The sequence below is a fragment of the Lampris incognitus genome, chromosome 6 (genome assembly GCF_029633865.1).
Source record: "Lampris incognitus isolate fLamInc1 chromosome 6, fLamInc1.hap2, whole genome shotgun sequence".
Classification (NCBI taxonomy): domain Eukaryota; kingdom Metazoa; phylum Chordata; class Actinopteri; order Lampriformes; family Lampridae; genus Lampris; species Lampris incognitus.
The window spans coordinates 58933229-58954916 of record NC_079216.1 but is presented as its reverse complement, the minus strand read 5'-3'; the positions used below and the strand labels follow the sequence as shown (position 1 = coordinate 58954916).

Here is a 21688-nt window from a genome sequence, read left to right as displayed (position 1 = left end):
CAAAAGTAATAAGCATGCCAAGTCAATGCAGAGTTACTCCTTCTGCACAGGTGTCTAGTTTTGCTCAGCCGTCTCCTTATTGTGCATCTCCCCATCCACAGCACGTTGTGTTCTTGGTGAAGTTCTTTGTGGCCTGGATGATTCCTGACGTCCCATCAGAGGTGAAAGCTCGGATAAAGAGGGAGCGCTACCTAGTCCAAGAGTATCTCCACAACTACGAGGTGGAGAAGCTGAAGATCCAACTCAGCCACAACACACACAATGACTGTACCTGCTCTCCCATGATCTATCCATCCTTACCCACACACGAGGTGCTGTCTGAGTGCCTCTAGCCCATGTCTCTGGCCCGACACTCCGCCACTGAACCATCAGCCGGAAATGGGATGATGTGGCATTGAGGATTATTTTTTCAGCCACCTTGCTTATTGTATTATGATTAACTGATCATCACTTTGTCATAGTGCCTACCTTGATTATGCAATACGGTGTCACACTTTTCACCAAAGAGCTATGGATTTCCTCTCTTCATAGTCATGCCTCTTCCACAGCACAGACGTGGGGAAACATGCTGAAGGCGAGCGCTCAGTCTGCATGCAAGCCAAAGCTGTGTGGCCACAGTGCTCATGATGTAAGGGAGCTCTCTTGTGTATACGCAAGACTGTTCATTCTCTATGCTGCAATACAGAGAGATTAATCAACATTTATTGGAAGCAAATGATAAGAAGCTGCCGTGTAACACTGTGTCAAACCCAGGTAGGTTGTTCTTATACCACAAGACTTATTTATTTTCAAGTCCCCACCGTAAGCAACCAGAGACTACATGCCTTAATATATTACACATTAATCATTGGTCCTGCATTTCACCCAAATGAAGAAATAATATATTTTCGAAATGAAGAATTTGCTCACGGGAGGCTTTGAGTACTGACACTCACACACACGCATAGCTTTATCAAGCACTCCATTGTCACAAAGCGTTGCGGCTTTTGTTTGTCTGCCACAACTGTGAACACTGCTCATCTGTGCTCCTCCGACCTGAGCGTGTGGGAGCACAGCGAGACGTAGCGCAGATTTGCAACAAAAGAAAAGAAAAACCTGCTCGCTCTTTTGCTTCAAACCATTTAATGGAGTCTTGCTCAGTTATTTTCGATGATCCGATGAGGATGCTGTATCTTGTGTTCCCAAAGTCCAGTTTCTGATGACGTTTCTATGAAGAAAAACCACCTTTTTTCCCCCCCTTTGTCTTGCATTATTGTATACTTTACCACTCAACTGTTTTGTTTTTTTGGCTTTTTGGTGCTGTGTGAGTGAGGGGGCACCGTCTTAAGTGTAGTTGTTGTGTAACCGAGGCCAGTTATAGTGTAGCGGTGTGCTGGGTGAGGCGTGTTTCGGCGCCGTGAGGGCCGGGGTTATGAGGTGGGCAGCAGCTGGCGCACGTTGTCTGTTTACACTGAATGCGGTTCCTGGAGACGGGCGGCTTTAATACCCTGAGAAAACGGAGAGATCCCTCTCTAATGCGCCTCTGTTTACCCGCAGGTCCGAGCTAATGAACCCCTCACCCCCCGGTGTTTGCTCCATCACACAGCAGCTATCACTTAGTTGTTATGCTTGTGATTTCCTCGTCATTGTCTGCGATGAGAGGGAAATGTGTACATTATTTTTTTTTTATTATTATTGTTTTGCACAAAGCACTTACTTAAACCAAACTACCAAGACGCAAACACTTGAGTTTAACAGCTGTCGTGACACTCCATATAATCGATGTTTTGAAGTGAGGACGCGTGGCGATAACCATGCCTGTAGTTCATCTGACCTGAACAGGGCGGCCGTAGGGGTGGGTAGCCTACAGACTGTGTGTAAGAGACGATGTGGATGTGACGACAGTGCTCAGGATGGATGAGGAGAGAAGACACGGTAAACGCACGTTTTACGGTGAAATCTGTCGTCCGCTGTTTTGTTTTGAAACATATGAAGGAAGATTTTTTTTGTTAATCCAAATGTTAAAATCTGTAAAGTGGCTATCTGACAATGCTTTAACCTCAGGCAAAAAAAAAAAAGAAGCCCAAAATGTGTTTTGGGGATGCACATAGACCATTGTTTATGTGTGTGTGTGTTTATGTGTCTGCTCCAGTCGGCCTTCCTGTGCTCTGCTGAACGCCTGTTGATGCCTTAATATTTCTAAAATCTTGACACCTTGCCGTGCTATACTTCTTTAACCACTTTTTCCTGTATCGGCCCTGTTCTTCGTGCATTTAGTGTCGCTATTTATTCTAAATATCTACGATTTAGAAACTGAAGCTGTTTACAATATTGTAGTTCTGTTCATCTTCATGTTTTCTTTTTTATTTTGTTCTCTAGGTTGTGTTTTTTTACACCGCTCTTGTATCCATAGACTTGATATTATAATAAATAAATAAATACATAAAATAAAGTACCAGTTCAAACGAACAGAATTATTGGATATTTACTGTTGTGTATGTTGACTGAAGCCGTCCGATGTGCAGGAAAAGGTGCACCAAAATTAAATCCTGTAATGTGCCACACTGTCACTCGCCGAGTCGGACGGGTCACCGCTCACATGACAGATGGCATGAGAGGGCATGGATGGTTGAAATCCAATATTTGTTCACACAAGTAGGTGTTGCTTTATATCAAAATGTGCTGGCACAGTTGTTCCGCTCGGCACACGACTTGCTGTAGCCGTCATAACAAAGAGACATGGGGAGCACTCAGGTTCAGGTAGGTCTCCGGCGTTCTTACCCGAGTGTCCATTTCAACTGTGTTGACGCCTCGTTTCGGTTTCTGATATCATTTTTGCCGTTTTTACCGTCCGCCGTGAAAGCCACCGTAGATATTTTGGAATGATGAAACAGAATAATCAGCTTGATTTTATTGAATGGTACACAAAGAGTACCTCATAGGGCATACAGAGGATAACGTGGGAAAAGCATCATGGTTGTTTCTCTATGGAAGCAAACAATGATCACTTAGCCTGACTGAACGTGTATCGATATACAGGTAGTTAAAACATTACATGATCGGAATGAAGCTTTTGTTTTTTCCCAGGCGAGTCTAAAGCTCAAGGCTTTGCTGCGCAGCAACACAAGGGCAGGTTTATCTCAACCAGTGCTCAGAGTACTTTGTTTGTGACGACCGAGTGGCTCCTCCGTCTCCAGGTTTCCAAACCCAGTCCTCAAGGACCCAATGTCCGTCCTGCAGATTTTCATTGTTACCCCGCATAGAATAACCCGCTCGTAGTTACTCAACCAGTCATATCATCACACTTAATTGTGTCATGTGTGCCAAAACTGACATAATTAAGTGCTGATTGGTTGATAAAGTACCAGCAGGCCACCCTTTGCGGGGTTAGAATGAAAATCTGAAGGAGAGCAGGTCCTTGGGGACTGGGTTTGGGAAACACTGCAATTCTTAGTGTCAAACTCACTGTTAAACCTGTCCCACTGCAGCCTCCAGAGAAACCCTTCTGTGATTTGGACAGCCCGGGCCGTGAGGGGCTGCTGGTGGTTCAGCTTTACTTGATGCCCTCTTTCTTCTTGGGGGTGCTGATCTTAGGGCTGCCCCTCAACCTGCTCTCCCTCTGGATCTTCTTTCACCGCCTCAAGCGTTGGACCCGCAGCGCTGTTCTCCTCTTCAATCTATCCCTGGCTGACACCTCTTGGCTGCTGGCCCTGCCTTTTCTCGTCAATTTTCATCTGGACCATCTGCACTGGCGCTTAGGTTTGCCCCTGTGTAAGGCTGTGAGACTGCTGTACCACAACTACTTCTATCTCAGCATCTTCTTTGTCACCTGCATCAGCATGGACCGCTACCTGGCCATTGTTCACCCACTGCGCTCCCTGGCTCTGCTTGGCCGTCGCAAGACCGGCCTACTGTGTGTGATGGTCTGGGTGGTCGCCTTCATCCTCAGCATACCTGTCGCCAGTATGACTCTGACGCAGTCGTGCCCGCGTGACAACCGCACGATTTGTACCCTGTATGTGATCCTAGAGGAGACTGGACGGAGTCTGCCCTACACGCTCGTCTGCACCATCGGTGGCTTCCTCTTTCCTCTGGTTTCCATTTGCTACTGCTATGTGCGCAGTGTCAAAGAGTTGCGCTGCCGCCCCTGTCAACCCCAGCCATACAACAAATGGCGGCGTCTGGTGCGGGTGCTGAGCGCGGCGCTCATCCTCTTCGCCCTGTTCTACCTGCCCTACCACCTCAGCCGTAATGCCACCATTGTGATACGGGCCATCTACCCTGACAGCCCATCCTCCTGGCAGCTCGCTGACCTGATCTTTGCCCTGGAAATGTGCTTCTGCAGCCTCAGCACATGCGTCAACCCTCTGTTCAGTTGCTTCATAGGTCACCAGTTTAAGAGGGAGTTTCAGCGTATTTGTTTTGCTCTGTTTCCTCAGTGTCCACGTATGGCGCGAGCTCGAGTCTTATCTAGACGAGAACAAAGGACAGCAGAGCAGAGGCGTGAGATGACTAAAGTCACTCCTCTGTAAACACTACAGAGTTGGGTAGCACTTTATAAAGGGTTTTTTTAAGTGGCTACTAATTACCTCGTTAGTGGTCAGTAATTAATTTGTTCATGCGTTAGGAATCAATAATAAGGTGTTATAAGCATTGGTAAAAAGAAATACTTTCTGGATTTACAGGCTGGGAGACTATGTGAGGAGCGGCTCCGTAGATCTCTCAGGAAGCAAGTGATCAACCTTAAACATAACTACAACCTAACCCCTGATACGGCATCGTCCTCGCTTTTAGTGTGTTTTGAACAACATTTCTGAGTCATGTTATTTGTACCTTGCTCGCTAACAGTGTGAATCGTCGGTCCTCGCCAGTCACGTGGGTTCCAAGAGACTTTCTATGGAGGCTCTCATTGATGCAACGTTTGTTGCCCAACCTGACCACCCGGCCTTTTTATCAATGTGTTATAACAGCTTATTACTTATCTACAGCCCATTAATTACGGTATTATTAGCAATTAAGTAAACCCTATCGTAATTAGCAACCTCGTATAACCGCTTTGTAAAGTATGCCTTAGCTATTGCAAAGTACTACAGTTGTCCTGATCTTGCAGTTCAAATGTTGATCGGTAATGTTTTGCTTGCCAGCCATAAAATTCTATGGAAAATCTTACGTGGCATTTTGTTTGCTCTTCAATTCTTTGTTTAACCAGCATGTATAATATAAAGTAATGTAAAAAATTTTTGGTGTTATTTTATCTGTTTTTGTCTGGTTGTCCTGAACCTCCCTATACAGAACACTGCCACCCTGTGGCTGGTAAGCTCGTTGCATATCTACTTCCCGTCAGATTCGAATACATTTAAATGTGCTAACTTCAATTATAAAAGAAAACGTGGTTTCTCCAGAATAGCTCTGCTGAACTCGCGTCGGATATTTAACACGGGGCGTTTTCACATCTGATGTCGCACGTGGAGGCTGCACGTCTGAGGACAAGGAGCCCACAGAAGACGGAGGAGGGGGGAGGGGGGGTCGTGGATCACTCCGGCTCTCTGCCATAAGATCCCGGGGAGTGGATCTGAATCTGATCTCGTTTCGATTTGCTCTTGATGCCGCGCTGACAGGCGCCGCTGACGGCCATCACCTCGCCAGCGTCACCGTTTCATCGGCAGCACGGTTTTTATTTTATTCTATTTTATCCTTTTAACGGACACCGAGCGAGACAGGCGCGCGCGGGGCGCCGTCGACAGGTACGTGGACGCAGCCGCGCGGCAGCCTCTCCCCTGTCCGCGTGCACCGACCGGGCCATCCTCACCTCCCGTAAGAAGCGGATGGAGCGCTCTCTCTCTCTCTCTCTCTCGCTCTCTCTCTCTCTCTCTCTCTCTCTCTCTCTCTCTCTCTCTCTCTCTCTCTCTCTCTCTCTCTCTCTCTACCTCTCTCTACCTCTCGTGACTCCAGGAAGAGGCCATTTCAATTTTATTAACGCATTTCGACGACAGTTGTCCGTACTGCGTCCCACCTATCAATCTGTACATTTTATCATTTGATGCTTTTTTTCCCCTTTTTTTTAATGTTAAAATTTCTCTCCATTTTCCCACCGCTGGCTGGGTTTTTGTTAAGAGATGGCACCGCGCGGATTAACATGGCGCAAGGCAAAAGCGTACTTATTTGATCGCTGTTGTGTGACTGTGAAACCAGCCCTATCAGATTGAACACCCCCCCCCCGCACCCGCACCCGCACCCCGCAGCTCTCCTCTACTCGACACTTTTTTTTAAGGGCATCAGATTTTTTTGGGGGGGGGGATTTTTTTTTTTTATCGCCGGCTGAGAAAGAGGCTCACAATTTCGGTTTTGCGCCCGGACTAATGTGCTCATGCACGTTGCACCTGAACGTGTTGCAGTAGTATAGGGTTGTAAAGAAATATCGACATGGATCAAGGCAAGGAGAGCGTTTTCCCCTCGGCTAAAGAAGGGATTAAAAATCTCGCAGGGAAGGCGCTCGGCAATTTGCACAGGTAAGGCGAAACAATGCCCAATTTCTACACATTATTGTTTTCAGAAATACATTTATGAGGGATGCGATCCAGATGTTTCCGTTTAACGGTGGTGGTGGTGGGGGGGGATACCCTTATGCCTGTTAATTCCGATGATGCTGTATAATATTCCACAGTAAAATGAATTACATGGGCAGGGATGCTGAAACGCACTGTAGTGGTGGGGCCCCGAATATTTAAGGATCAGATATTTCCCTTGAGAATGATCCCCCCTCCGCCAGCAGATGCGGGTGCTTTTAATAATTAATGAAACACAACGAGTCGTGACATAAGGTCGGAGGATATCTATTACGTTATGTTCTCATCACCATCAATGCAAACTCGGTCTGTGGTCAGCTGTTTCGCCATATAATTCTTTGCAGACTACAGAAGGACCTTGATGACATTTATTTATCTATTAAGGAATACTGTCGTTGGATTAGAGAACAGATAGGGCTATTTCGCCATTCAGATGGGAAGGTTGGACGCAGAAGCCAATTTCACCCACCTTTATTCTTATTTTGATACCACCTAAGTCGAATGAACTAAGATAAATAAGCTTGTTTTCTTTTCTTTTTTTAATTTTGATTTTTTTTAAATAAATGAATAGGCTTCCTGCACCAAACGTTAGGAAACACGAAGCTCTTGCAAACGAACGATAGTTTTTTTTGGTTTTTAAGATGCCCATCTCTCAGCACAACGTGGGTGGACACGAGTCTCTAAGGTAACTCAGCATCCATCCGCTCAGCGTGACCGTGACTGTACAGGCCGGAGGAACGTCGCGCGGGCAGGTGACAGGGGGAAACAAAGCTGTCGGTTTCACTCACGCGGCCTTTTTCTCCCTTTAACTGGGGAAGGCCCCGATTTTACCATCATCCGTTTCGGAATGAATATGCCACTTCCATAAGTGTACATTTGCAAATATGAGCTAAAGGAAAATACTTGATTAAAGTGCAAACCAAAAATAAAATAAAATACAGAAACGCCTCTAAAGACCGGCGATGGGCTTGATGCTGCTGCTGCATTGCGGTATTGGAGGTCGTTTTGTCTTCGTTTACCAGCGATTCTCTCTCCTACATACGTACATAGGACAGTGTGTTGGGTTTGAGCAGGGAACGAAAACACCGTTTAATTAGGCCAAAATGGCCAAATCGTCAAATGAACACAAACAAACAAATATAATCCTGATAATAATAATAATAATAATAATAATATCGAAAAAGCGCGTGATTCTTTAACACAACGAGGCGTGTTATGTTATCCATTCAGTCCATGAATGGAAGACACGTTTCCTCCTGCTTGCTCTTACGTTTCAGAGCCCCCCCCTCCATCTCTCCCCACCCCCACCCCCCTCCGTCTCTCTGCATGCCGGCGCGGCCGAGGCCCGCTGGACAAGTCTGAGGTGAAATAGGGTCGGTGCGAGTGATTCGCCTGCGACGGGAGGATCAGTGAGTCATAACGCCTTCTTTGTGCAGGCGGCTGGAGAAACGCCAGCCAACAGGTGAGGCGATCGAGCTGACGGAGGATGGGAGACCCCGGGAGGACAAGGAGAGGAAGGCCCCCCTGTGCGACTGCACCTGCTTCGGGCTTCCACGCAGATACATCATCGCCATGATGAGCGGCCTCGGCTTCTGCATCTCGTTCGGCATCCGGTGCAACCTGGGCGTGGCCATCGTCAGCATGGTCAACAACAGCACCGTTCACCTAAACGGCAAGATCGTCATCAAAGAGGTGCCCGGCCGCTCCCCCCTGTACTATAACAGCTACCGTGAAAAGTATTGTGTAGCCTAAAACTACATACAATGGGATCTAGCTCTAATAGCCGAGTGAACGACTCCCCGGGCGTCAACCCCCGTAAGGTTTTCACACACGTTTCCCTCCCCTCCCCACTGTTTACACACTTTTAAACGGCCATTTTGAACTTTAGCTAGGTATGTATGCTATTGCGCATGCGCCGTTTGGCACCGCGCGCCGCGAAGAAAATTTGAATTAAACACGACTTCGTTTTCTTTTTGATCCCTGGAAGAAAGCCAAGTTCAACTGGGACCCGGAGACCGTGGGCATGATTCACGGCTCCTTCTTCTGGGGCTACATAGTCACCCAGATTCCTGGAGGGTACATCTCCTCGAGGCTGGCCGCAAACAGGTAACTTCGCTATTAAAGACCTCGGTGAAATAAGAACGGGAGGAGGAGGGGGAGGGGGAGGGGGGGCAGGGGGAGGCCTTCGAACGCCGCCTCCCGTTTGAAGACGTTCATGGCAGAACGATTTCCAGCGACTCATTTCCGATGACCGATGCCCGGGTTATGTTTTATTCATTTATTTCTTCCTACAGGAAGGGAGGCTGACAAAGTGGGGATGCCAGGCATGCCTCCTCGTGCTAATGAGCTCCCGTGGGACAGCCATGTCTAATCCTCTATAATAGGAGGCACGGCAACCAGCTATAGCCAGAGAAAACCCTCCCGGGTGCAGTACGACTTCGTGTTACAACACGGCCACATCGACGGTGCATGTCAAATAATCGTAACACACGATCAACGATCGTTTACCGATTTACAATTAAAACAATTAACGCAGTCCACGAGAAAAAAAGCGCGAGCAGCCTTGTCGGTGCAGAGACGCTTTTCCGGTCAGGTAATCAAACCACATGCAGGAAATGCGGACGCATCATTCGGCACTGAGGTTGCTCGGTAGTGTACCCACCTTGTAATGACGCACATCATCCCAGGCAAATTCTGAGGATTCAACATCACCACGCCGGCTAGACTTTGATCACGTGCGGACAAATAAATAATATTGACACCCTTTTCTTTTTTTTTTCGTTCAGAGTTTTCGGGGCTGCCATCTTCCTCACGTCTACCCTCAACATGTTCATCCCCTCTGCTGCGAGGACACACTACGGATGTGTCATCTTTGTGAGGATACTGCAAGGCCTTGTCGAGGTATTGATTTGAGTCGTTTTGCATAGATCTCCCCAGGCATCCATCACCGTGTCGGTCTGCACAGATCTGACTATTATTCTCTTTGCACGTGATGAACTCGACCCCCCCCGCCGCCCCCCCCGTGTGTGTGTGTGTGTGTGTGTGTGTGTGTGTGTGGTATTTTCAGATAAAGCAAACAAATCTGGCCGTCACACACCCATTTCAGCACCCCCCCTCCCTCTTTCTGATGCATACAGTTTGCAAACAGCTCAGCGTTTGATGGACACCCTGCACACCAGGGCAGACGTGCATAGCTGGTTAGTCTGCCAGCAGGGATCAAAACAAGCAAATACAACAAACGCTATTAAAAAAACCACTCTACACGGGCGGCTACCCCTATAGGCCTACTCCGTGGAGTGGGGAGACCATTGTCAAGCTGAAGGTCGTCCTCTTTTGTCGTTTTTACTCAGCTGCAAAACCTCATTAAAAAAAAAACAAACAAAAAACCTCATTTCATCAGTATAGCTCGTGGTCAAGGAGAGATATTCGCCTGTGCTCCACGCCCGTCGACTTGTTTTTGCAGATTAAACATTAGCATTTCATGGTGCAAAGCAAACCCCAGCAATTTGTGTCTATCAATAGTTGATTGTGTGCCACTTAGTACCTAATGAAGATTTAATGGGAGCAATAAGGGTGTTTTTCATGAAGTGGGGAGTCTGCTTGAATCTGCACGGACTCACACCTAACCCATTAGTCTTTATTAGAAAGGTCAGCTACAATGCATGTCAGCTTATTTGTTATTAAACCCGATTTGTCTTGTATGTGTTGGACAATGAGCTGCACAAGTGCAATTTACACTCACTCTCTTGTTTTTTCATTCACATGCGACAGTCTTCAGATGATGGAAGTTCAATTGTTGAAATGAGAAATGTTTATAAACACATTCATGATGAATTTTGGTGAATGGCTTACATTTGGTAGGCTAAAAAAAAAAGCTTTTACAAGATCAGAAAAGTTTGTGGTACAAATCAATGACAGAGCCACCAGGTTGAATATTATGGGGAAATGTAGTGTTTTTGTATGATAATAATGCCACATATCACCGACCAGGGAGTAACCTACCCAGCCTGCCATGGGATTTGGAGTAAATGGGCTCCACCGCTAGAGAGAAGTCGTCTCGCCACTATCTCTTTCTGCGGTAAATTGACCACACACCAATATTCAAGTGCATGTGAAAATGAAAGTTTTGCACAAAAATAAAAAAATCAGTAGACTCCTAGTCTGCTGATTTTATTTTGCCATTATTGCATTATTCAAACACGATAATTTCATAACTGGAAAACATGAGTAAGTGTGCCTGACCATACAGTAGTGTGCCATAGATACTGTGACAGTGTTGTCCTCTGACTAGAAATCCAACTTCAAGTTGAATCTGTCGTTCATTACATTCACTGTTGGTATAGGCTCCTATGCTGGTGCGGTGGTAGCCATGCCTCTTGCTGGGATCTTGGTACAGTACACAGGATGGTCCCCTGTCTTCTACCTGTATGGTGGGTGTAACTTTTGATAACTGCATAACCTTTCTGGATTGGTGGCATCAGAGCTATGCCTTTGTTTTATTCAACGGACTGTTTCTTCTTCATGTCACCATTTTCACAATCTGTACAGGATCCTTTGGAATTGTTTGGTACATGTTCTGGATCTTGGTATCATATGAGAGCCCGGCCGAGCACCCCACCATCACTGATGAGGAGCGGCGTTACATTGAGGACAGCATTGGAGAGAGTGCTCAGCTGATGGGTGCACTTGATGTGAGACCTCATTCTTTATCCCGTCTGACGTCATATCGTGTGAAATAAGACAGAAGTAAAAATTTATATACTGTTTTTTTGATAACAGAAATTCAAGACCCCCTGGAGGAAGTTCTTCTCCTCCATGCCCGTCTATGCAATCATCGTGGCCAATTTCTGCAGGAGTTGGACCTTCTATTTGCTCCTCATCAGCCAACCTGCCTACTTTGAAGAGGTGTTTGGGTTTGAGATCAGCAAGGTAAATGAATCCCTTGATCTACCAGGCATCTGTACCCTCTCAAAGGACGAAGGCTTTGATTAGATACTGCTAGCGAAAGGGTCATCCTGACAGACGGTTCCAGTGAATCTTGCAATCTCACTACATGTGGTCCCCAAGGAGACTGTGAAGAATGAATCAAGTGGTGATGACAGCTTTGATTCAGGTGTAGGTTGGACCCCGGGCACCCTGTGGTTACTGAAGTTGAATCATTGTGCAGCTGTAATATTGGAGTCAGAGGTTTAGAAACACAAAAAGATTAGTTCTGAGACTGAGAAAATTGTTTTTTGCAACCATCAATTTGCAACTGTCATCTAAGATTGGCTCTATGAAAATGTTTGATGACTGGTCCGTGGCTTCCCATAGGTTGGGATCCTGTCAGCTCTCCCTCACCTGGTCATGACCATCATCGTACCACTAGGAGGACAGCTAGCCGACTACTTACGTACCCACAACATCATGTCTACCACCATGGTCAGGAAAATCATGAATTGTGGAGGTGAGAGTTTGTCATTCAGATCGCCATCATTAGGAGAGGCCACTGACTGCTACAGCACATTTTCCTACTTTGTATGGGGGATCTACTGCATAGCTAAAAGCGTATGACTTTTGTCCTCTTGTTTGTAGGCTTTGGAATGGAGGCTACTCTCTTGTTGGTGGTTGGTTACTCTCACAGTAAAGGGGTGGCCATCTCTTTCCTGGTTCTGGCCGTGGGCTTTAGTGGTTTTGCCATATCAGGTGAATCTCAGAGTTCATAAAAAACCCACAATGTTAAATTCATATCCCACAGTTCATTAAGATCTCAATGTTGAAAAGAAAAAATGTGTGTGTTTTAGGTTTCAATGTCAACCATCTGGATATTGCTCCTCGTTACGCCAGCATCCTCATGGGCATATCTAATGGTGTGGGAACCCTGTCAGGGATGGTCTGTCCACTTATCGTTGGTGCTATGACAAAGAACAAGGTAAATCATTTCAACTCAATAACAGATGTTGACGTAAATGCTCAAAGATTAATTTAGCCTGGCCCAGTTTCTCATCAATAATTGTATTCATTCCTTAGACCCGTGAGGAGTGGCAATACGTCTTCCTTATTGCTGCCATGGTGCATTATGGGGGTGTGATCTTTTATGGGATCTTTGCATCTGGCGAGAAACAGCCATGGGCTGACCCTGAAGAAACCACTGAAGAGAAGTGCGGTTTTATAGATGAGGATGAGCTGGCCGAGGAGACAGGTGACATCACCCAGGGTTACGGTGCAACGGGCGGTCCAGCCAAGAGCTATGGAGCCACTGCACAGCTCAACGGAGGCTGGGTGCAGGACTGGGACAAGACGGAGCAATACGTGCAGGAACCAGCTGGCCAGATGTACACTGGAGGTGGTTACTCCTAGACAAGACTCATATTTTTTTCGCAGTGATGGCGAGTTGACTGAAAACAGCGTGAGTTGCACAAATAAGTATTAAATTAGGTATATGAATTCATTGTGTATTCAGCGAAAACAGTTATTCCTTTAAAACAGGCTGCGTAAAGTAATAGTTGAAGTTCATCATAATGCAGTACAATCGAACACATTTGTCATCAAATCCATTTAGGTCTCCCTACGCCGTAAGAAGACGTAGGGGGAAATGCAGGCCTACTGTACTACTTAGGTTCCCTAACCTCATAAGCCTACTTGAACAACATGAGCCAGACATCACTGCAGTTGGCCATTGTACGGCCTTTCTCTGAAGTACTACTCTGATTGCACTGATAAGTATTCAAAACAAGATTATATTCTTTTTCTCAAATGTCTTTTATGTATTGTATATAACCTGTATACTGTTTCTGTGAGACTATCGTGGATTTGGGTCGTTGATCTGTGTTAACATTAAATTAAAAGGCCATATTTTTCATGGACAGTACCTTTTCAGGGAGATGTCTGCTTGCAAAAAAAATATATTAAAAAAAAAGGTCTTCTTGTTGAGCAAGGCCTAGAAAATATCATAAGATGAAATAAGAAAAGAAAAAAAGAAATAGCGTGAGTGAAGTTGAAATCAAAAGTAGAATTTTAGTGTGTATTGTTGCATGAATTTGCTCAAATTGGTGTTCAGGTGCAGCCGTCTTACGGTCTCGGATAGTCTGCATCCCGCCTGCTGCTTTCTTCTAGATGTCTGCCATTATTAAAATAGATAAAGAGGACGTGCACGACCAGGGTCTGGTTGTGGCGTACGACAGACCGAGAAGGGTCTGGAAGGCCGAGCGTTCTCAAGGCACTGTTTATTGGTGTTCGGTGTGGGCTGCAATAAATGCTGTGTATCGGTTGCCACCCATCACATCCTGTCTCGTGGCGTCACACTGGGCTTGTTGTATCTAACTGTGCTTGTTTTTGGAGTCACGTGGATGATTAACGTGAGACGTGTGTGTGTGTGTGTTTGCTCGTGACGCAGCACGTGAAACGTCGCGTTCTGGCGAGCCTAAACGCCGCGCTGTATCGCGGTCTCTCGGTGTCTCGCGGTGGTTGCCATCGCTACCGAGAGAACCTTGATCGGCCCTTGGCTGCCGCCGGGTTGAGTGAAACACGTTAGACGGGCTGCCCCATCCCACCTCATTTGCTAGATGGACACTTTGTTTGCTGTATGACCTTTGCAAGGATGTTTAAAATGTGTGACTATTTAAGAATGTTTACTTACGATGACCAAAAAAGAAAAACGAAAAAAAGAAATGCTATCATGGCGCTGTGCCGAATGTTTATGTATACAGAGATAAATGTGATTTTATGGCTTCTAATGTTGTGTTTATTTGATGCAGAGGTGTTGATGTCGGAAAGTGTTATTCAAATGCTCATATTGTTTTATAAAAAACAAGCCAAAATCATGTTTTGTCACTCGCAGTCATCTTTTTGTCGTCCGAATGGATGCCGTACAGTGTATTTAGAACATGATTGGTGCATCCGGGTGGCGTGGCGATCTATTCCGTTGCCTACCAACACGGGGATCGCCGAATCGAATCCCTGTGTTACCTCCGGCTTGGTCGGGCGTCCCTACAGACACACTCGGCCGTGTCTGAGGGTGGGAAGCCGGATCTGGGTATGTGTCCTGGTCGCTGCACTAGCGCCTCCTCTGGTCGGTCGGGGCGCCTGTTCACGGGGGGAATAGTGTGATTCTCCCATGCGCTACGTCCCTCCTGGTGAAACTCCTCACTGTCAGGTGAAAAGAAGCGGCCGGCGACTCCACATGTATCGGAAGAGACGCGGTAGTCTGCAGGCCTCCCCGGATCGGCACAGGGCGGCGGAGCAGCGACCGGGACGGCTCGGAAGAGTGGGGTAATTGGGCGGATCTATGTTTTTACAGCAGTTTATATGACAGTTAGAGGTCCTGAGAGTCCATAGGTAGGCCACATAACTGGTTAAACGGCCTTCTCCGATCTGTGTCACACATTTCCAATTCTCTGCACACTTCTCATTAATAAATCAATGACTTTGGTCTCTGGAGCCCACGGGGAGTCTGCTGGAGCCTGTAGGTTTTATTGTTTCGGGGAGTCGGGAACAGCGACCTTAACACCATTAGCAGGGATTACAGCCACGCAAACCAAGATTATTGTCTGTCCTCTGAAGGACTCTGCGCTTTTAACCAGTGTCTGTGATATGAAGTCCCCTGCTGTCCAACTGTCTCGCAGCTGTCTGGCTGTGTGATAAAGCGACCGGGCCTTTGAGCACGAAGCCCTGCATCACACCGTCATGCAGCAGAAGGGAAGGCAGGCAGGATGGAGATGGAACATCATGTTGTCGAGAATGAAACGCGTTTCCCTTCCCTGGCCAACATGGACATCCCTGAAGCCCCTCACTGTACTACCCCCCCCCCCCCCGGCGCATATTATGCCTGAGCCCCACAGCATTCCCTGCAACACATTCAGCTATCGACATGGCTCCAGCAGAGCAAATCACCCCCTGCTCATTAAACCCAAATGCATCACAAATCAATTCCGCTTAACGCGTCTCCATGGCGGGTTGCGGGGATTGTTGTTTAAGGCGCTCGTGCAGGTTTCAGATCAAATAAAACACACAGGTGACCTCAACAGTCTCGTAATTGGTGGATGAAAGGGAAAAACGTTTCCTAAAACAAACAAACAATGACGTACGACGTGAACAACCACTATTCAGTATGCAAAGCGTGCTTTTGTCATCTAATTGGGGCCCTGGTCCACCCGGAGCGGCCTACACTGAAACCCACCGTAGATTTAGTCAGTGTTCCCAACAGCCAGGGAGCTAGCATCCTTGCAGTATTCCTGTCACTCTCAAAGGATGATGCAAGTATTTTTTAAGCAATATCCCACACATGCAGAGTTAACATTATCCACACTGGGCTGCACCAGCACCACCAGCACCACCAGCAGCACCAGCACCAGCAGTACCAGCAGCACCAGCAGCACCACCAGCACCAGCAGCACCACCAGCACCAGCAGCAGCAGCGGCCCCGCTTCGTCTAGTGTGGTGGTGGTGTTTTGACTCCTCTCGCTGCAGCAGTAATTAGCGTAACGCCGCTAGCAGCGGTGATCTAAATGACTCTGCGTTTTCTCCAATAACCCGCCCAGCTGTGACGGGAAACGCCTCGCGCACTCGCCACTACCTGCCTCCCGACGCACTTGTTCATCTGACAGGCAGCACAATTGTGTCACCAGCCACGTGGAACATGTTTTCGCGCGCCTAACCAGCTGGAATGGTCATGGCTGTTGCCCCACTGACATGCCTGTTAGGGTTTAATTGGCCAAAGTTGGCACAGACATTTCCTGCAGCTCACGGGTGGGTGTCGAAGCTTCAACCTATCTGTGAATTGCACATCTGATTTGTTTTTCTGCAGTGTTGTGTAGGCTTGGACCTTTTGCATGAGTGTAATGCTGTTGTGTGTGTGTGTGTGTGTGTGTGTGTGTGTGTGTGTGTGTGTGTGTGTGTGTGTGTGTGTGTGTGTGTGTACGTGGGGAGCGAGGAGGGGGATGACTTGTAGTCAGCCTGTGGGGCAGGTGCGGTTGGGCTCCTGAGGGACTGTAATAGGATGACGCCCAGCCAGAATGAGTGTTTGATGACAGGGGTCGCACTCCTCCCCCGGGACCCCGCCCGCTCGCAATTATCCTGCTGATCCCTCACCACCACCACCACCCCCCACCCTCCCCACCGCTACTCAGTTTGTACAGTGGACTACAACAGATTCCCAATCCCTCCTGCTTCCCCCCTCTAGACAGGCTACCCGACTATTTACCGTCTACATTTAGAAGTTTGGGGCCAGTGAGACTCATTATTTCTTTAATTACTGTATTATGACACCCTCGAGCCCTGTATTACTCTACTGCTGGACAATTGAATTTACACAACCCTCCTTTCCCCTTCCTCGCTAATTACTTCGTTCATGGAGTGCTTTGCAACCCAACTGAGTCCGTTACCGAAGTCATGACGCCCTTTAACTTGGGTAAGAGGGCCGCCCACAGCAAAGCTAATATGGGGGAAGATGGACTGTGGGGTGAAGCGCTGTAATCTTAGCAAACTCCCTTTATCAGGAAAAACCTGTAATACTGCAGAAAACAGCTGCTTTTATTCTGCTATTATTCTATCGATTAATTATGGCTTCTGTGGGTTTTAATTTAAACAATTTCTGATCAATTTAATTGATTTCATCGCGGTGCTAGATGTGCTATATGAATACGGTTGGGTTGATTGAATAAGGATTTCCCCAGCAGCGCCCTTCCCTGGGCCTGTGTGCTGCTGCTTGCCATCTGCTGCAGAGACGTGTCATGGACACACTGACAGCACCCTGAACCGCACCCTGAACCGCACCCTGAACTGCAGCCTGAACTGCACCCCGAACTACACCCTGAACTGCACCCTGAACTGCACCCCGAACTACACCCTGAACTGCACCCTGAACTGCAGCCTGAACTACACCCTGAACTGCACCCTGAACCGCACCCTGAACCGCACCCTGAACTGCACCCTGAACTGCACCCTGAACTGCACCCCGAACTACACCCTGAACTGCACCCACCCCGAACTGCACCCTGAAATGCACCCTGAACTGCACCCTGAACCGCACCCTGAACCGCACCCTGAACTGCAGCCTGAACTGCACCCTGAACCGCACCCACCCTGACCCGCACCCTGAACTGCACCCACCCTGACCCGCACCCTGAACTGCACCCTGAACTGCACCCACCCTGACCCGCACCCTGAACCGCACCCTGAACTGCACCCTGAACCGCACCCTGAACCGCACCCTGAACCGCACCCTGAACTGCACCATGCAGCTTGCATGGTGACCAGCACGGAGGGATTGATTCGCCGAGCTCATTTTCAGCTGGCCATATGGGTCTCAGTCATCTCACAGCCGCTCTTAAAGTGGGCCGTGTAAGCTGGCAGCGACTGCCTAAATTGGGCCAGGAAGTAGTGATGCCGCACGTCAGACCCGCTCCATCGGGTCCTGGGAGCGCCGACTCTTCAGTTGTTCTTCCTCCACAGAACTGGCCCTGGTCGGCTTTATGAGAGGTAATCTGTCATGGGTCTTCCGGATCCCCCCCCCCCCCAAATCAAATAATGATGACAGCTTCTTCACGCCGCCTCTTCAGAGCACGCGCCTAGCATCACACCTCTGACAACGCGCGTGATAAGATTCCCTCTGATACGGAACAAAGACCCGCTAACACGGGGCGCACCGGGAACCGCAGAGTTTACGCATGGCACGATTAGACCTTTCACACGTCTTGCGCCATTCATATTCAGATCGACACCTCCAGTCACGTTAAAAGAGGACGCCGGCACAACGGGTTGTGCCATAAGCCTCACACCTCATACATCATATTGTCCCACGTCACACAAGCGTCCTTTAGCGTCACTTCAGCAGACATTGACGGGTTGAATGGCTGCGAGGCTCTCAGTGTTTTTCTCTTCTCCCGGATATCCTCTGCCTCCCAACTGCCTCCCAACTCCAGCACCTCGTTAGAGAAGACATCACGGTTTCCACATATGGCGAAGACCACGTTAATTTATTCCGTCACATTGCGCAATTTCTCTCCTCTGCACCACATTTGGTATGATTTAAAAAACACACAAACAAACAAGCAAACACACAAAGCAGCTCGTTGTTCTGCAGCTCTAGTGTTGCAGCTTGTTGTGTTGCAGCTCTAGTGCCGCAGCTCTAGTGTCGTAGCTCTAGTGTTGCAGCTTGTTGTGTTGCAGCTCTAGTGCTGCAGCTTGTTGTGTTGCAGCTCTAGTGCTGCAGCTTGTTGTGTTGCAGCTCTAGTGCCGCAGCTCTAGTGTCGTAGCTCTAGTGTTGCAGCTTGTTGTGTTGCAGCTCTAGTGTTGCAGCTTGTTGTGTTGCAGCTCTAGTGCTGCAGCTTGTTGTGTTGCAGCTCTAGTGCTGCAGCTCTAGTGTTGCAGCTCTAGTGTTGCAGCTTGTTGTGTTGGAGTTCTAGTGTTGCAGCTCTAGTGTTGCAGCTCTAGTGCTGCAGCTCTAGTGTTGCAGCTCTACTGCTGCAGCTTGTTGTGTTGCAGCTCTAGTGCTGCAGCTCTAGTGTTGCAGCTCTACTGCTGCAGCTTGTTGTGTTGCAGCTCTAGTGCTGCAGCTCGTTGTGTTGCAGCTCTAGTGCTGCAGCTCGTTGTGTTGCAGCTCTAGTGCTGCAGCTCTAGTGCTGCAGCTCTAGTGTTGCAGCTCGTTGTTCTGCAGCTCTAGTGTTGCAGCTCTAGTGCTGCAGCTCTAGTGCTGCAGCTCTAGTGCTGCAGCTCTAGTGTTGCAGCTCTAGCGCTGCAGCTCTAGCGCTGCAGGCTGTAACACTAGAATATATCATGGGTCTTTCACAGCTACACTGAGACAAGCGTGAGCAAAACATCCCCCTCTGTTCCTATGAATCTATGCTGGGGACTTCTGCATTGTGCCTGACTGAGGCGTGGGACACAGGTGTGTGGACCCCCACCCCCACCGCCCAATCCCCCTCCCACTCCCCCACACACGCACGCCTCTGTGATCTGTCACCCAGGCCAGACATGGTCCGCGCTGAAGCGGCTTAGGCACGTGCCAAGGGAGGGCTCTACCCCCAGTCTTTCTTCCTCCGCTCCCCTCCCACAGATGACTCCTTATTCACACCACCAGATGGGGGCTGGATCCGAGCTTTAATGAATACTACCCCTCGCCCCCCTTAAGAGCCCTCTGAATGACAGCCCCTCCCCGCGTGTACCGCAGCAGTTTGTCTCCCCCGGACTGAATCAAGGCTGACAAGGAACAGCTCAACATCAACAATGGCATTATTAGGAAGCGAGGGGGAGGGGGTTGTTAGTGAAAAATGTTTGGGAAACCATAATTCTGCAATTAATGACTTAAAGATGCCATCGCCTCGTGCACATTTTTTAAACCAACAGTCATCCCAAATAAACAAATAATTTGCACTTTTCCCCCCCTTTTTGTGTTTATACTATTGGTTTTTCTATTCATATGAAGCTTTATAGCCATTGAACTAGTGTGAACCACATCTGGGGCAGAGATCAACCATTTCAGCCGGGTTAATGGTGGATTTTCCAAGGACCAAGTCAGTTGCATATGTGAAGATTGTTGTGTTGTCGTGTTGCTACTTATGTTGAGTACACCGAGCGAGCCGTGAACCCGGAGTCAAACCTACATGGCCAACAAACATGATTCGGAGTTTAGCCTGTGGTTTAACCATGCTGCCTGGTCCCACATGGTGATTTGTTCACATCTGTAAAACAGCATGATGGGTAGGTAAATGAAGATTTTCATTTTGAGAGTCAGATTCAATCACGAGCGCTAACAAGTGGAATCTGCTTTTCCCTCCTACCCACGATCATCTTGTTTTAGTGTGACAGGACTGAAATGTATTAATAGCCAATTAACTCCAGTTTCTGCCAACACAACAAACAAACAAAATCCTTCCCCTGGTGTCATTAGATAGATAGATGATTTTCTTTTTAGGTATCAGTTGTCCTACATACTGGTACTTATCATATTTCATCAGAGGATCCTACACATTTCCGACACAGTGGCCTGAGCGGGGCAGACTTTGGTTGTGTCTGGCCCCGCTTGAAGGGTTTTCATTTGGGTGACTGGTGGCTGGTCAGACAGCAGGACATGAATGATCACCGTGAAGGCTTGTCTACACTGCCAGTAATGTCCAGTTGGACGGGAAAATAGTGAGGAGAGATCCGTCAGCATGGGCAGCAAAACCTCAACGCCAACTTGTTCTGCTAAAATATGCCGCAATGTGCAACCAAGCGTTCTGACAAAATGTCTCTATATAAGAAAATGCTCCTAACGCTTCAACATATTTTTATCCTTATGACAGCTCAGATAGTAAAACTCTGAATAATACACGACATAATATTGATTCAGCTCAAATTCTGCATTTATTTTGGAGTAGGCGAGCGCCCTGAGAATTTGGGGGGGTTTTCTCCCCTTCATCCCAACGCATGTTCTTTATTGGTTGGAAATAAATTGCTTGTGTACACGCTGCACCTTATTCAGTGACCCTTGGCTGTCTACGTGAATTGCTTTCAGGGTGTGTTAAACGAGCCGTGGCCACGCTGGTGCCCCTCACACACGCTCCCATATATTACTGCTGTAATCCGCCTGTATGGCAGTGTTGTGTCACTCACCATCCATAGTGGTGGGTTTGACTGGCGATGCGTGATTTGACTAACTGAGCCCCCACCAGCAGTGCTCCTCTCACACATGGACCAGGTCTGAGATGTGTAAATTGGCGTCGGTGTCACATAGCTGGCAGACACCCAGTCATTTCTTATAGCAGACCCTGAGCCAGATCAGCTTTGTGGTGAGGAGGCAGTAATGACAGCTGGTGTGTGGGAAACCAAAAATGATGTGAGGTTTGTGCAGCCAAACACTGCAGCAGAGAGCCTCGACAGTTTAACAACGATGGCCCCAGACTCAGTGTGCATATTTTCCCTAAATTCGACCCACCGTTACGATTTTAACGGATCACCATTTCCAGGGATCTCATAAATCATTGAATATGGAGCGACATTAAGATTGCTTTGTGTGACATGCTAATACAAATGTAATTGTAAGGTAGAATGTGTGACGCTGCCCAAAGTCTCGTGCATTGTAGGTCTAACCGGGAACTTGTGAACCGTTCATTGTCCGACATTTGTTTTCAATTTGAGACACTCTCAACACACGCTATTTAGGACAGCAAGCAAAAGTGTCTTCT

At 47.8% G+C, this 21688-nt stretch overlaps 3 protein-coding genes across 3 annotated transcripts in view; all 3 read left to right on the top strand.

Moving 5' to 3' along the window:
- Positions 1–2431, top strand: part of ano5a (anoctamin 5a) — a 28641-nt gene extending 26210 nt beyond the window's left edge. The window contains exon 20 of the mRNA XM_056281394.1: positions 102–2431. Within this exon, the coding sequence (XP_056137369.1) occupies positions 102–332 (231 nt within the window). The 3' untranslated portion in view covers positions 333–2431. The remainder of the gene's footprint in view (positions 1–101) is intronic.
- A 287-nt stretch (positions 2432–2718) lies between these two features.
- Positions 2719–4511, top strand: LOC130114601 (P2Y purinoceptor 4-like). The gene is made up of 2 exons (XM_056282463.1): positions 2719–2739; positions 3468–4511. Exons 1-2 carry the CDS (start codon positions 2719–2721, stop codon positions 4509–4511), a joined length of 1065 nt encoding a protein of 354 aa, XP_056138438.1.
- A 1891-nt stretch (positions 4512–6402) lies between these two features.
- slc17a6a (solute carrier family 17 member 6a) lies at positions 6403–12884 on the top strand. Its single transcript, XM_056281668.1, has 12 exons — positions 6403–6488; positions 7982–8237; positions 8533–8651; positions 9332–9446; positions 10536–10623; positions 10889–10975; positions 11094–11236; positions 11325–11474; positions 11859–11991; positions 12120–12230; positions 12329–12456; positions 12555–12884. Exons 1-12 carry the CDS (start codon positions 6403–6405, stop codon positions 12882–12884), a joined length of 1746 nt encoding a protein of 581 aa, XP_056137643.1.
- The last annotated feature ends 8804 nt before the right edge of the window (positions 12885–21688 follow it).

Coding starts and splice junctions, on each gene's coding strand:
- slc17a6a (XM_056281668.1), top strand. CDS start 6,403: ATGGATCAAGGCAAGGAGAGCGTTTTCCCCTCGGCTAAAGAAGGGATT. Junction 11,992..12,119: donor GAAAATCATGAATTGTGGAG/GTGAGAGTTTGT, acceptor TCTTGTTTGTAG/GCTTTGGAATGGAGGCTACT. Junction 12,457..12,554: donor GTGCTATGACAAAGAACAAG/GTAAATCATTTC, acceptor TTCATTCCTTAG/ACCCGTGAGGAGTGGCAATA.
- LOC130114601 (XM_056282463.1), top strand. CDS start 2,719: ATGGGGAGCACTCAGGTTCAG. Junction 2,740..3,467: donor TGGGGAGCACTCAGGTTCAG/GTAGGTCTCCGG, acceptor GTCCCACTGCAG/CCTCCAGAGAAACCCTTCTG.